Source organism: Triturus cristatus, chromosome 4_2 (genome assembly GCF_964204655.1).
Source record: "Triturus cristatus chromosome 4_2, aTriCri1.1, whole genome shotgun sequence".
Lineage (NCBI taxonomy): Eukaryota > Metazoa > Chordata > Amphibia > Caudata > Salamandridae > Triturus > Triturus cristatus.
In genome coordinates, this window is record NC_140586.1 from 783,321,199 (window position 1) to 783,336,291 (window position 15,093).

General features: G+C 43.8%; 1 protein-coding gene across 1 annotated transcript in view; it reads left to right on the forward strand.

Annotated features, from left to right (window-relative positions):
- Window positions 1-388: 388 nt before the first annotated feature.
- Window positions 389-15,093, forward strand: part of ATPAF1 (ATP synthase mitochondrial F1 complex assembly factor 1) — a 168,937-nt gene continuing 154,232 nt past the window's right edge. The window contains exon 1 of the mRNA XM_085602706.1: window positions 389-696. Within this exon, the coding sequence (XP_085458832.1) occupies window positions 485-696 (212 nt within the window). The 5' untranslated portion in view covers window positions 389-484. The remainder of the gene's footprint in view (window positions 697-15,093) is intronic.

The window sequence follows — 15,093 nt, forward strand, 5'->3', positions numbered from 1 at the left end:
TACCTCACAGAGCCTCCTGCAAGTTATTGGGGAACAGCAGCTAGCAGACAGAGCACCTAGCATCATTACAGGTGAATCGATATGAGGAATTTTGCCCATTTGGAGGGTAAAAAGAGGTCGAAGGCGGATGACACAATTTAAATGAGGGTGTTGAGAGCCTACATAAGAGCACTGCAGGTAGCCGTACAAAGGCAAACAAGCGTAAAACATCTTCGCAACATTACGCAGCACGTGAGCTGCGTGGTGGGTAAATATTTCGTTTTCTATTACAATTATTTTGCTGATTCTATTAAGTACACATCTAAACACCTTCAAGATGGCCGCCGCACTTACATACTGCCTTACACAGTAGCGTGTGTCCATTTGTTACTTTGTCTTTCTTCTCTTTCCATAACAGAACATGCGTTAACAATTTCCTCTCCCGGAACTTTTGTCTTCGTATGTTCCCTGTCTGTAGTGACATTTCCATGCCCTGCTCGGCTGGATGTGGCTAGGAGGGAACGGGGAGATGACCGCTGCCGTCCTGCAGATGTCATGTGCTTACCGGGGTCTCCTGGCCGTGCGGGACCGGGCGCTGCAGTTGATGCCGGGTGTTGTATTCCCAGGGGTAAAGGCATTTTCTGTGCGGCCGGAGCCACCTCTCGAGGAGAACCCCTACTACGGGAAGTACCAGGAAAAGATCCAGCAACTACGCAGGTGTGGGCACTGGTAGCAGTGGGGTGAACAGTGAATACAGAAACAGGAGCGTTGTGGAGGGCAGGGTGGCTCATAATGAAGCACAGTTAAGCTAGGAAAGAAACACAAATCAAGTCCTTTCTGCATGCTGATGTGACTAAAGGAATTGGGTAATAACGACACAATGAAGTGGAGGGGTTAATCAAGGCAAAACCATCAAAGGTGTGGAGTAGTAATTGAACTCCAAATTAAATAGTATTTACATTTACATAAATCTGCCGTGTTATAATGCGGATCTGTCAAAACGACTTGGTTGTGACGAGTTACGGAACCTTACGCAAAACAATACAAAGATCATTAATTTCGCGTTGTTTTAGTGTACCCATTTGTGCATAAATTGCATTTTATCTCAATGAAAATTGGCTTATGAAAGAATTTTTATTTTAGCGTCTAGTTATCCTCGAGTTCGTTGGATATCTTTCTTTCATTATTGGGTAATAGAAATAAAGTGATAAAAATAAATTGGCTTAAATGTCTTTATTATCAACTGAGTGCTTTTTCTGTTCTATAAGCATTCCACTGGAATCGCGAGCTTGGCTGAAACTTAAGTTCACATATGTCTGCCCAGTTAAATGGTTAAAGGCAATTTTATCGATAGCATTCACATTTCCTTACTATGCATCACAATTACGGCAGAGAGTGGCTTGTGTTTCTGCTAATTTTGGAGATGGAATGTAAGATGTGGGCATTGCCCTTAGTTGGGGTTGGCCGAACAGTGGTGTCACGTACAACTTGACCTCAACAGCTGTTAGTATGTGTAATATTTTATACTATAACATACCTTTTCATTGTTGCTTCACAAAGTGCTTTTTATCCCCTACACACCGCCAGCATCCATTTCAACTCCGTGGAGCGATCAAAATTTCAGAGGGGACTGTCCACCAGGAGTCCATTGATCGCTTTTGTTCAGACTGCAGGTGGTAATACGATCACTAATGGGTGAATGGATGCAGTAGTTATGCTTTGTCTACCCAAGGTAGACATACAGTAAACAAAAGCATCACTTTTTACAAGATTAATTCTTTTGCTAATAATAACGGTCATAAAATAAAGAATGTGACTCTTTTTTTTATCCAACATGCTTTACATGAAACTATTGAACTTGCAGTTGTAACACGGTAGTGGTGCTTGACTTGTGAGGATTAAAGGTTGAGTTGTCCATGCTGGCTTCTGAACCCTATACTTGTAGGTTACACATGAGTCTCAGCAGTAAGTGCTTAACCACCGAGCTTTATTGAAACATTTAAGTCTGCTATTTTTATTAGCGACCAGAGTAAAAAGAGTTTATGAGATGCATACAAATACCTATTGAAGTTACATGAGAGTGAGGAAGCCTTTGTGCATTAATTAGGAATGGGCATTATTAATATGTGTAGAATGTTAATCTACACTTGAATTCATACATGTACCTCTTGTAAAAGGCTTGAACGTGCTTGGAGGCGAGAGCAGACGGAAGAAAGCCGGGCCAATTACAAAAGGGAGTTGAGGAAATATAAAAGCGCACTGAAGGACGCTAAAAAGATTTTCTTTAGCGACAGGATTGAGAGAGCAAGCAATTCTTATGGAGAATCGTTTAAAATCTTCAAGGAACTTCTGAAAGCCCCGGTCCCTCCAGTGTTGCATGATAATCCCAAAGAAAAATGTGAGGAACTGGCCAGCTTCTTCCATTCAAAAATAGAAAAAATCTTATCCTCCTTACCCACTATTCCTCAAAGCCATGAACCGGTTACTAGCCGCACAAGTCGCTCGATTGAGCTAGCATCTTTAGGCCCCTTCTCGGAAGAGGAGGTGATAAAAGTCCTGTTGGAGATGAAGAGTGGCTCCCCGAGTGACCCAGTTCCCATAAAACATCTTAAGCTCGTGGCTAACACCTTGTCAACTCCTCTGACTGATCTCTTGAACCTTTCACTCGCTGAGGGCACAGTGCCCCAGAGATGGAAAAAGGCTGTGGTGAAAGCCCTATTGAAAAAACCAGTACTGGATTCATCCAATTTGACCAACTTCAGGCCAATTTCACTTCTGCCTGGATTTTCTAAAATTGCAGAGAAGTTGGTCAACCGTCAGCTCTCTCACCATCTTAAGTCTAACCACCTGCTAGGAGATTCCCAGACTGGTTTCCGCCCCGGCCATGGAACAGACACTGCCTTGCTGGCAGTAGTGGAGGAGGCAAGGAGCACTCTAGATACAGGAGGGTCAGTGGCAGTGATCCTCCTGGACTTGAGTGCTGCCTTTGACACCGTGAGTCATCAGGTGCTCCTCCAACGTCTGTCAGAGGTAGGTGTCTCAGGGACGGCCCTGAAATGGTTGGGATCTTTTCTTTCTGACCGTTTCTACCAAGTCTGGGAAGGGTCAGAGCAATCTGCCCTAATCCCTCTTCAATGTGGAGTCCCGCAGGGCTCATCGCTGAGCCCTACCCTATTTAATATATATATGACTCCACTTGAAAGAGTGGTCGCCCCTTCAGAGGTGAAGATCATCAGTTACGCTGATGATACTCAGCTGGTGGTGGGCCTCACTCAGCTGGCGGAACAACCTGAGGTGTTACACAACTGCCTTGCTAATGTTTATCGTTGGATGTCTATCTCCGCCCTAAAGCTTAATGGAGGTAAAACCGAGCTGATGCTCCTGGGCAATTCCAGCCCCTCCATTATTGCGAGCTGCTGGCCCCGGTCTCTTGGTGACCCACCATCCCCCAAGAAGGAGATCAAGTCCTTGGGAGTATGGTTGGAAGAAGACCTGTCCTTCAGGACTCATGCCAGGAAGACCGCAGGGGTTTGCTTTGGTTTACTGAGATCAGCCCGAAAGGTGCTACCTCTGCTTCCTGATCCAGCAAGGAAGCTGTTGATACGTGGCCTGATTCTATCGAGGCTCGATTATGGGAATGCGCTGTTTCTCGGTGCTCCTGAAGCGACCTTCAAAACCCTCCAACAGGTGCAAAACGCAGCTGCGAGAGTCCTTATGGATGTTCCCAGAAGGCAGTCTGCTGCTCCGGCCCTCAAAGTGCTTCACTGGCTCCCCGTGAAGGAGCGGGTGAAATTTAAAGCGCTATGTACAGCCCACAAAATTTTACATGGCAAAGGCCCCCCCCATCCTTGCTAACATGGCCCGTCCTTACAAACCCCCACGTCTGCTGCGCTCGGACCAAAAACACCTTTTGCAGTTAGCGAGAGTAAGAAGAGCTCATTCTGGGGGCAGGCGTTTCTCTGTGCAAGTGGCCTCTCTTTGGAACTCTCTGCCCCTCAAGATTCGCTCAGAGCCCAAGATCCTACCATTCAGGAAACTTCTTAAGACCCACTTGTTTCCATAGTAGTGATTAGCTGAGTCTCTCCTTCTGGTCTGTTGCGCCGGGATGACCCCGGGTAAGCTGAGCGCATTATAAATCTCATATTATTATTATTTACATGTACACTGACATTGAGCTATTGCTTCGGAAACATTTCGATATGACCTGTTTAAGTGCATTTTCCTGGCTTATGCAAACTTGGGCTCAGCTAGGCCTCAACACCATCTTGTACAAAATGAATGTCTCTTTCACGTTTTTTTTTTATTTCTGCTGCAAGTAGTCCAGCAAGTTATTGTTTGTGAAATGGGGGTGCGCAGGTCATAAAGCCTAATAGTCAGGTAGTAGTATTAAAATATAATTCTTTATTTCAAATTTTAAGGTTCTGCAAACTGAGACACTATGTCGAATTTAAAATCCTTATTCTGATTTGTTGAAAATGTACACACCACAATGATTCTGCACTTTCTTTGCTCTTCTATTTGGACATTTCCTATATAAGCACCTTGATTATGGGGTTGAGCCGGAAGATGGCTGACTTTTCCTATTCTTCTTGGGATGCAGAAACCCAGCAGTTTTTGAATTTCATTATCCTGTATTGTACCTCTTTGAATTTTTGTGATAAACATTTATACATTTTCAAATTCCTACTGAGAACTCAATTTTTGAGTCAGTTCTTGCTTAATCGTTTGCATTTTTTTGAAGTGCTGATTTTTACCTTGCATTGGGACACATTGCCTAATGAAATTGAGGTTAACACTTTTCCTGAGCCACCCAACATTGTGTACGCTTCTAAGGTGTTCATTTTTGGGAGTACTGCTCACCCACAAATGAATGCTTCCTAGGTGAACATGAAGAAAATTAGTACTGCATTTGGAAGTATGCTTAGGGTTTGTTTGGGTGGTTTTCAACTCTTCAACTGATATAATTATTTGTGACATTAATGCACATTGCAAATGCCAGTTGATCCACACACTTTAGGTTTCTCCTACACAATGGTTGCGAAATTTCTTGTAACGAAAAAAAAACCAAATCTTAAAACAGGCTTATAGCGCACCCATTACTTACCATTGGTTGGTTCCCACATCGTTCTCATTTGCTTTCTTGCTGTTGGTCAGCACCTCCTCCTGCCTCCTTCTCAGCATCACGTCTTTGTCCTCGCTATGGAGCTTGGACCAAGTACTGCTTCCGGCCGCCAGTGCCCTTCCACTGGCCGCATACTTGCAACATACGTTATATTTTTCCAGCATTCACGTTCTGTTTGTTGCTTGTCCATCCCTACCATCACCTCACTTCTGCCGCGGCATGCCCCTGCCCCGTTCGTTGCTGGCCTGTCCCTCCCTCTACCATGCTCCTGTCACTGCATGCCCCTTCCCCACCCCTTTTCTAGTTATAGCTTGTTTTATGTAGTGTTAAGTAGACTGGAAGGACTTGAAGCGCTTTACATGAGCACTAGTTATATTACACATGGGCACATTCATTTTTAGAAGCACAGGGAGATTTAGTGATTTGTTCAGAATCACAGGATGTTGAGCCAGTGCCGAGACTTGAGCCTGGTTCCCCAGCTCCAGAGTCAGCAGCTCTAGCCACAATGCCACAATCTCTCCATGCTCAGTGTTTCAGCTAGCTACACTTTGACACGCTGGTAATTGCAATGAGAATTTGTTGAAGTATAGGGAAAATAATTTTTAACTTGTTTGTACATGCAATATATATATATTTTTACTTTCCAGCATCTGCATTCTGTTGGTTGCTTGCCCGTCACTACCACCACCCCAATTCTGATTTCTGCATGCCCTTTCCCTGTTCTTTGCTGGCCTGTCCCTCCCACACACCCCTCACACCTGTCACTGCAGTTTCCCCACTCCGCATAGCTTGTTTTATATAGCGGAAAGTTGATTGGAAGGACTTGGATCGCTTTACATGAGCACCAGTTACATTACACAAGGACACATTAACGTTTACAGGTACAGGGAGATTAAGTGATTTGCCCAGAATCAGAGGATGCTGAGCTGAGACTCAAACCTGGTTCACCAGCTCGGAGGCAGCAACTGTGGCTGTTTTCCAGCTAGCTACACTTTGACACGCTAGTAGCTGAAATGGGCATTTGTTCAAGAATATAATCTGCATATTAAGTATAGGGAAAACCACAATTGTAAATATACTAATACGTAAAAAAAAAAAAAAAAAATCCTTAACGTGCATCTCAACTAAATATTTAATTATCAAATAAAACTACTTATTTTTCAGACCTTCCAAGAAGACTTAACAAAAAAGTAAACCCAATATTGAGACCAGAGTACAACTTCTAAATAAAAAACCCCAGCATTGGCAAAGACATTAGGTTTCGCTTATGTGAGCTTTATTGGCTTTGTCAGTTTGTTTTAAATAATGTTGTACAGCGGTGCCAGCTACTGTGCTACATAGCATAAAGTAAAAAGAATTAATAAAGCAATATGACATGGCCAGACCCCGTCATAGCGATGTATTATTTTTTTTTTACTTTGAGCTATGCACGTACAAACATGTTAACGCTTATTTTAAAAGTCTCCCATGTATGTGCTATCTCATTGATAAGTCCAAGGAAGAGTTAAACCTTGTGATGGTAAGTATTACTAATGCATGCTGCATTTTTGTGTTGAGCGTGCCAGACATGACAAGGTGTCTGGTTGGACAAGACCTATCATGGTCTTAGCAAAAACTTACAGTGGGCTTTTAGCCGGCCCATTTCTTACATTGGTTGGCATTAGCATCACTCTCATTGGCTTTCTTTTTATTTGAAGCCTTTCCATGTCATTCTTTCTTGTCTTTGTCCCTCCCCTGGAGCATCACCTCTACCACTCGTTTGCTTGGTTATCTGGTATTCTTTTATGGCTAACATTGAGGGAACTACTTTGTAGGCCTGTCGTTAGACAAGACCTTTCAATTGTACTAAAATGATATGCCCGATATGCTTAATTAAAGGGGTTTCAACCAGCTCTCTTCATCCATTGATTTGTTGTTGTGTCATTCCCATTTTACTTCCGCCCACTATAGCATGAGGCAGTGGATCAGCCTACTTCAGCCCCTGGGTAACTTTACTTTCAGAGACTGTATTTAGCTCTTTCACAATGAGCACACCTGCACACAAGGTTCTTCCCTTCAACACCATTGTTTTTTGTTTTTACTTTATTATTACTTTAGTGTTGCTTCTCTGTTTAGAGCCTGATATGATAGCAGGATGCTTTCCACCAGATTTGAGCACATTTACATTTTTCTTCCACTCACTGCATCAGGCATTATCGGACAATGGGCCAGCCCACTTCAACCATTGGCTGACTTCACTGTGCGTTACAGCATTCTACCCTTTCACAAGCAGCACATCCACACACCAAGTAGTTTTCTTTAATGCCTGAGACTACTATGGTAATCTGTGCTTGAGACCATAAAAAAGCATGTTTGCCTTTAGTCATTTTTTATTTTGATTGATGAGGACTTGCATCTTCCCCAACAATAACGTTTTGCCAAAACCAGAAAGCCATAAGGCTGGTGCCAACTCCAGACCTGTTGGTTTTGCCAATCCTTGTTTCTTTTGCTTCCAGCACTTCATAGGAGTGCATGTGTTTTCCAGCTCTCTCCCCTTTGTGTTGCCTTTCTCTTAGCATCCCTGCCCCTCTCATGCATTGTGTTGCTCTCCGACCCACTAAGCTTTCTCTGCACCTTCCCATCCTGTTCAGCTTTCTTTTATTCTTTTACCCCCTTTCCTGACCCTTCCTGCTCATCACCAGTACGCCCCTCTCACCTCCCTCCCCCACACCAGGCGAGCCTGCAATGTCTTGTCGGTCAGGGGAGCATCTTGTCTGGTTGAACCAGCTTTAAGTAATTTTTATGTTTACAACCACCTCGGACAATAAAGCTAGAAGCACCACAGATAACTGCACGTCCAGCCACACTGCAATTGTGTACTGTTACTTTGGTGCAGTACATAGATTAGGGGTCTCCAACCTTTTCTTTAATTAGAGCTAGTTATGGTCAATACAATTATGCAGAGCTACTATCGCAAATTATCAGTTACAATAGTGACCTCTTCAGATGAGATTCCATTAATGCCCATTGCATGTAAGGTTACAAGCAGTGACCACCTCAGTGCATGAGGCAGCATCACCAGCATTAATGTAAAAAAATAGCTTTATCAGGTTACATTTTGAATACCTCTACATGGCAGCCATATACACTATATCTTCTGACACCTAGGAAATACATCAGTAAAAAGACTCCCCAAAGCAGCATGAACTATCATTTAACTACTAGCCTTAGCTTATCACTACCAAAAATACACACATTTTACTTTTAAGTATATCCATTTCAATTTAGGAAACATACCTAATTCCACCAAAGAGAAGCTTTTCATTTACTACATTCGGCTGCACACAGTGGAGCTACTCAAAGGTAGATGGAGAGCTGCCAGTAGCTCCTGAGATACTCATTGAAGAACCCTGACAGACATTTTGTAAATTGTCAATACTAATCGCTCTCTCTACGTCCATTTTCAATTGAAGAGGGTGGCCTCCTCTTGTGATAGGAATGTGTGTGCGCGAGAAGTGCAGGGGTTCCGAATTTCAAATTGTGCCAGTGCCTTCACCAGTGCTGTGGGCCACATGCATTCAAAGTCAGCAGGGCGTCTGATACTGCAGACACAAATGCAATTGTATTTATATAGCACCTACTACCCCTGACAAGGCCTTGAAGCGCTTTTCGGCGAGACTCCATAATCCAAAAGTGGATTAGTGGTGGATTAGTAAGGGGAAACATAAATTGTTATTGGGAGTGCTAGACTTGAGAGTCTGTTAGTTGGATGAATGCATAGAGGAGGGACGAGTTTATTAAGGATTATTTGGGAGTTTTTAGAGGTAAAAAAGGTTTCGAATGAGTCAGAAAGCCTGTTAGTTGGATGGTTAGCATAAAGGATGGATAGAGGAGGGAAGAGTTTGGAAAGAGTGGTTTGGGAGTTCATAGTAGTAAAAGAGGTTTGGGATGAGTCGGAGAGTGGAGGTAGGGGTTATTTTGGAAGAGGAATAGGAAGACTCGTATAGTGGAGATTTGTTGAGTTTTGGGGAGATTAGTTAATATGTTATATAAATATGTAGATACATGATCACACATAAGAGGTATAAGTACAAGAATATTTTAACATGATACTGATATGGAAAAAAGGCAGAAGCTATAAAATTGTACTGGATTTTGCCCCATTTTTCCAGGATGCATGGCTAAATATTTACAAACTGAGACTTTCCATTTTTGCTGTAAATTAAGTTTAAATAAAATTGTATTTACTATTATTTGTTTTACATTTCTTTTTATTTTTTGCTCTGTTTTGTACATCAGTAAATTATGTTCCCTAAGCCCAAGTCACAACCGCAATGCTTTAACTGATGTAGTGAGGTAGGCAGTATCCAGATAGCTTTATTTTATGGAGGGTATGTTTCAAGCTGTAAAACAAAATGCTGCTAAAGTGCCACCGTTTATAGCACGAAATCAAGGCACTTTAGCAGCAATGAAAATCTACGTTCACGCTGTTTGCTGATCTCTGGGACTATCAAAAACGCAGACCCTCCTACATACTTAAAGGCCCAGATTTGGAGAGGCCTTTCCTCCATGCTAACCTGTCTGCCCGATATTACTCCACTCCAAACTGCAGTAAGAGCTGAGTATTACAATACTTCCATGCCTAATCCCCTGTCCCCCCTCAGCCACCGCACCATTTGTGTGGCCTATTGTTAAATGATTTTTGTAAATTGCATACTTTTTTCTTCCTTCTCTCTGCTGACAAATATTTCTCTCCAGTGTACTTCGATTAGGGGGCTCTGTAAAATGCCCTCCAAATCTAATTTTATGTTCAACTTTATCATGGAAAATACTATGATAGATTGGCATTTATTGAGGCACTCAGACCAGCACTGACAGCTTTCCTTAGGTCGGTGTAAAATAAGTCTCTGTTCAGATTTTATTTTACAGAAACATAAAAAACTGTTATTACATCTTTACAGGGTGAACGTGCACTTTGCAGATAAGATGATATGTTATGTTCAGGCCCCATCAGACCTATAAACTCTGCTCGTGATCAGTCATGTGGTATTCCTGGGCAGCCCTCTTTTGAGGTAGGCATACCAGCCCAATATGTCTGAAAACTTTCTGCTTTTTCGCCATCCCGACATCTACTAATGTCTTTACTTTCAAATAAGCGTACTCACTAATCCCTCATGTCGTTAAATCTTGGCTTCTGTAATGCCTGCCACGAGAGAGGGATTCAGCTAGTTTTAGACGAGCACCTGAATTATACATGAACAAAACCATATCTTTCCTTGCTCCTACTTGAGGATTTGCGGAATTAAGGTTCTGATGTATCGCTGTCTACACTGTTCGCACCCCAAGTTCTAGAAAAAAATCTTAACCCAACACCGATTTTGCTCTGGTAGTGGTCTGTGACATGCACACAGTATATGGGGCAGATTTTCTGGTACCCGAAGGCAGACCATGTCACCCCTAACTTGTTGAAATTGTTGCTCGCAATTTCCTAAAACCTTGGTTTGGAAGAAGATCTCTTAAACAGATATACTTTTTCTGGTGCTACTCCGTACAAAGGTAAACGTACACTTTTGTGTAAGTTTGCGATTTTTTGCAATTCACAAAGCAATTTTACGACTAGTATCTTTAGGGCTGTATGTATTTTATGTGTGGAGGCTACACCACGAGTGCGGAGACTATGCTGTCATGAAGATACTACTCGTAAAATTTATTTGTGAATTGCACACATTTGTAACCTTACACAAAACTGTAAGTTTACCTTTTGTGAATCAGGTCCTAAGTTCGACCTGAAATCCAATCTAAGACTTCCGGTCTCAACTTAGACTTCAGTTCTAAGTTTACCTTTTGTTAATCCGGCCCAGAGTGTTTGAAGGCATCACCAGGCCTCTGCCTTAGTAGAGCTCTAAGCAAGGTGTACATTATCTCTTTGTCAAACTCCTGGGCTATGTACAAGTGCTTTACGCTGATACAACCTGCGTAATTTCCACTTGTAGGTACTTGCCCTTCGGCTTCTTGCAAGATTTCTTTCCCTATCAAAGATTTAATTAAGCTCCGCTTTACTCACCCAGCGCACTCGTAAAACATGCATTTAAAATTGGCCCTTCAACGTCAGTGATTGACATACCACACAAAATTGTAGATAAATCTGGGATTGTTTTGAGGAGAAAGGTTGATGAAAAAATAACCTTCAACATTGTACTAGATTTGACTATATTTAGGTCTTCCAATAAAGTAGCATTTAGCTATTCACCATAAATAAGATCACCATAATTAAGATAGGAGTCGGTTCTGCCATATTTACTGCAAGTATCTTCTCTGGTGGGAGGCTAACCAAGTTCTTGTCGTCGCCTTGCATTTTAACTTAACTTTTAAGAGATGCCATATTGTTTCGCCAAACACCCACGTTTTGTAAGATGATCAGCACTCCACGCATCAGTTACCCAGAAAGCAGTTAATAGTCTTAATCCATAAACCACCAAAATACATATTGCCAAGAACTGACTGGGACTTACTGCCATTTATTTCTTGCCATTGTGTGGCATTATTGTTACTTCTTATACCATGGCTTTCCTGTCCCAGTTTGTCCATCTTGTGTTTGTCCCTCCTCTGGAGTATAGCCTCTTTACCATCGCTTGGATTGGCTGGCTTTTGTTCTTCCACCACTCACTTTTTTTAGGTCTCGCCTGGCTATCGTGTAAGCGATCGCTCAGCGAGATCTAGTAAGGGGCTCCCAAAAGTGCTCCCAAAAGCGGATTGCATGGCGAGCACGCGCACAATCACGTGCATCGTGCCGCCATGCAATCCACTTTTGGGGAAGCGCTTCAGGCCACTGGCGCGTGCACTGGCGACAGGCGTGCGGTTACGCGCACAATGACGAGCAGAGGCGCCATATGGCTTTCCTCTCGTCATGGTGCGCGCACATCGCACACCACTCGCCAGCCAGCCTGCTTTCACTTTTGCGCCTCAATGCTCCTCCCCCTCCCCCACAACAGAGCGCGTCTCGCGGCCGCGCGTCGCTAATGATCTGGAGTCCAGAAGAAGGAATTGCCCAGCAATGTGATTGTCTGCAAGATCTTCTTTCCCTCCAGGAGGCATCGTCTGCTACATGCAATTTTTCCATAAACGATCTCTCCTCTCTGACCATGCCTCCCCCCTCTACTTCCGACCCCGCAGCCTCTCGTCCTTTTCTCCTCACTCCTCCACTCTGTTTTCCTAAACCCTCCCTGTTCAGCTTTCTTCTCTCTTTCTCCCGTCTCCGCGTCCCTCCTTCCTCCGCGCTGCCTCTCTCCGCACCCCCGTCCTTTTCACCCACTCTCTTTCGCCTGTTTGACTTCCCTTCGTCAATTCGCGCTCCTTGCCCGCCTTTTCGCTCTCGTTTTCCACCCGTGGCCTCTCCCCCCTCTCTAGCTACTGCCTCCTTATGTCTGGTAGTTTCACGTGTTCTCTTCTTACCCCCTATTTTTCTGATTCACTTAAAGGGGACAACACTGCGGTTTGACGCACTGGATGGATACCGTTGATATTCGTATTGCCGCATTTTGCTCTCTCCCCCAATCTCTTGTCCCCTTCTATATTCTCTCCTTCGCACTGCCCCATCCCTCCCCCGTCCCTATTCCATCCATACATTATTTTGTATTCCCCTCTTGTCTCTATCCCCAGACATACTCTGTCCCTTTATGCATTCCCTCATCCTCCCTCCTACGTCTCACCACCCATATTTCGTCTCCTGTCTCTCTCCTCATCTTTCCAATATGTCCCTCCCTCTTTCCTCGTCTGTGTCTCCTCGCCCTCTTTCTGCCCTTGCTCCTTTCTCCTATTAGATTTCCCTTCTGTTCTCTTGCCTTTCACTGGTATTCATATGAGAACACACCCCACAAAAAGCGGTTTGTGTGGTAGATCACACTGAGGTAGGAGGGGGCGAAGCCGCTCCCCAGAGGTTACAGTAAATATCGCCCCTTTGAGGTGAACACATTATGGATTGGGAAAAGCTCGGCGCCCCTCCGAGGAGCGTGAACACTGACTGCAGTACGCTGGCCCCCTTCGACTGGCCTGAGATATTTAGCTTGTCACCGCTGCCCATCTCTTGATTTTTTTTCTTTTTTTTATCGGCTCTGTCAGCCCCACCTTGCTGTATTGCCTCTTTCTTCTTTCGACACACACAAACACCTCTCCTTATCTCACTGCCCCTCCCTACCCCCCACCTGTCTCTGGCTGGTAATCCCAGGGTTAAACTATCCTGAGTCAGTAATCACCTTTGATATAATCTTCCTCCAGAGAGGTGCTGTGAGGCACCATGTTGCATCAGCTGCCCCGTCCCCCGACCCACCCCAAAGCAGTTTGGAAAAGCAAATTGTTTTATCAATCTGGTGGTTCACAGGCAGGGGTGCGTGCGTGTGTGAGTGGTGGGGTTGCCTACTAAACGACAGGGTACAGAGAGCGATGGTAGACGGCGTGGTAGACAACCGCACACACACAACCACACACACACAACCACACATACACACACACATAACCACCCACACACACCCAACCACACACACCCACACAACCACACACACAACCGCACCCTCACCCACAACCACACCCACACACACACACACACACAACCACACCAAGCAGTGGCATTGCCAACTCGCCTTTGGGACCTTATAAGTGTTTAGCCACGCAACAATTGATGTGGTTGCACCAAGGATATTGTGCTGCATAACTAAATACTTAGAAGGTCCCAAAAGCGAGACCTATTGGCTATGCCAATGCTTGTTTCCTTTTGGTAAGCACTCCACAGGAGTGCATTATTTTTCCAGCTCTATCCTCCCCCTCGTACCCTCCCACCAGATATCCACTTCTCGCCATCAAGTTTCGTCTTAAGGATATTGGCATTTCTTAGGGGCCCCTGTCTAGAACAGCTTTGTATTTTCTTACCCATCTTCGGCTAATTCAAGACCCATAATGCCAAACAATATTGAAAAAAAACATTAAAAGTTGAGTTGGATAAATAGACAGATGTGAGGGACACCTTGGAAGGCGGGGGCCCTGGACAGTTGCCCACTCTTCTCTTGCCTTCCAAACGCCTCTGCCACAAGTTTCCATTCATGTTTTTCTTGTGTGCTGCTCGCCTGCCCTTGGGCGCTCTGGTGTTCTTGCCCTTGTGTGCTTCACACTCCTTGTGTTGCTGTCATGTTTGTGTACTTCTCACTCGTGCTTCTTTCGCTCACATCAGTGCTCTGTGTTCTTCTCTCCCCCTGTGCTGTGCTCTCTGTTCCTCTCTCCTTGTATGCTTCTCCCGTGCCCTGTGTTGCATTCTCCTACATGCAGTGCTTTTCTCCTCCTTGCACATGCCTATTCCCCCTCATTCTCTACTCGGTGATGCTCCCAACCACAGCGTTCCTTTTTTAAAACCATTTTTAATTTCGCTTTCACAATAAGAAATATTTATTTTCTTTCAATTTACCCATCCATGTAGCGTCTACCATCTTGGATCGGTAAAAAAAGGAAATGGCTCCTGCTCAATCTGCGGGCATGCATACATATGTGGATCAGCGTCAGGAAAAAACCTGAGGCTGTAGACCAATCTATCTGAAGTTAACATAAAGGTTAATGTAAAAATAAAATACAATAAACACATTTTCTTTGTTGTGATCATGGTAGAGTGTTGCTGTAGGCTATTATAAGGATCATTGACTTCCACCGCACTCCAAAAAACATCAACCGCACACCAAAAATCTTTGTCAAAGCCAATATGTCCTAAAGGTGATAGGCCATTTAACTGTACCAATGCTTGTTGATCCAAGTTTCATGCTTGATGTCCGTTTGTCATGCATATAAATGCTGGTGTTTCACACACTATGGTACCTACTTTTACTCATGCTCACATATTTAGTTACAAGTAGTTGTAATTTCTCACACTTTGTTGCAGTATTCAATGTCTCACATTGTATTAACAGTAAATAGCACAATGCAATTACTGTTCCTAGCATAGCTTTTGCCATTCTCTTAGTTCGATTTTCATCTAC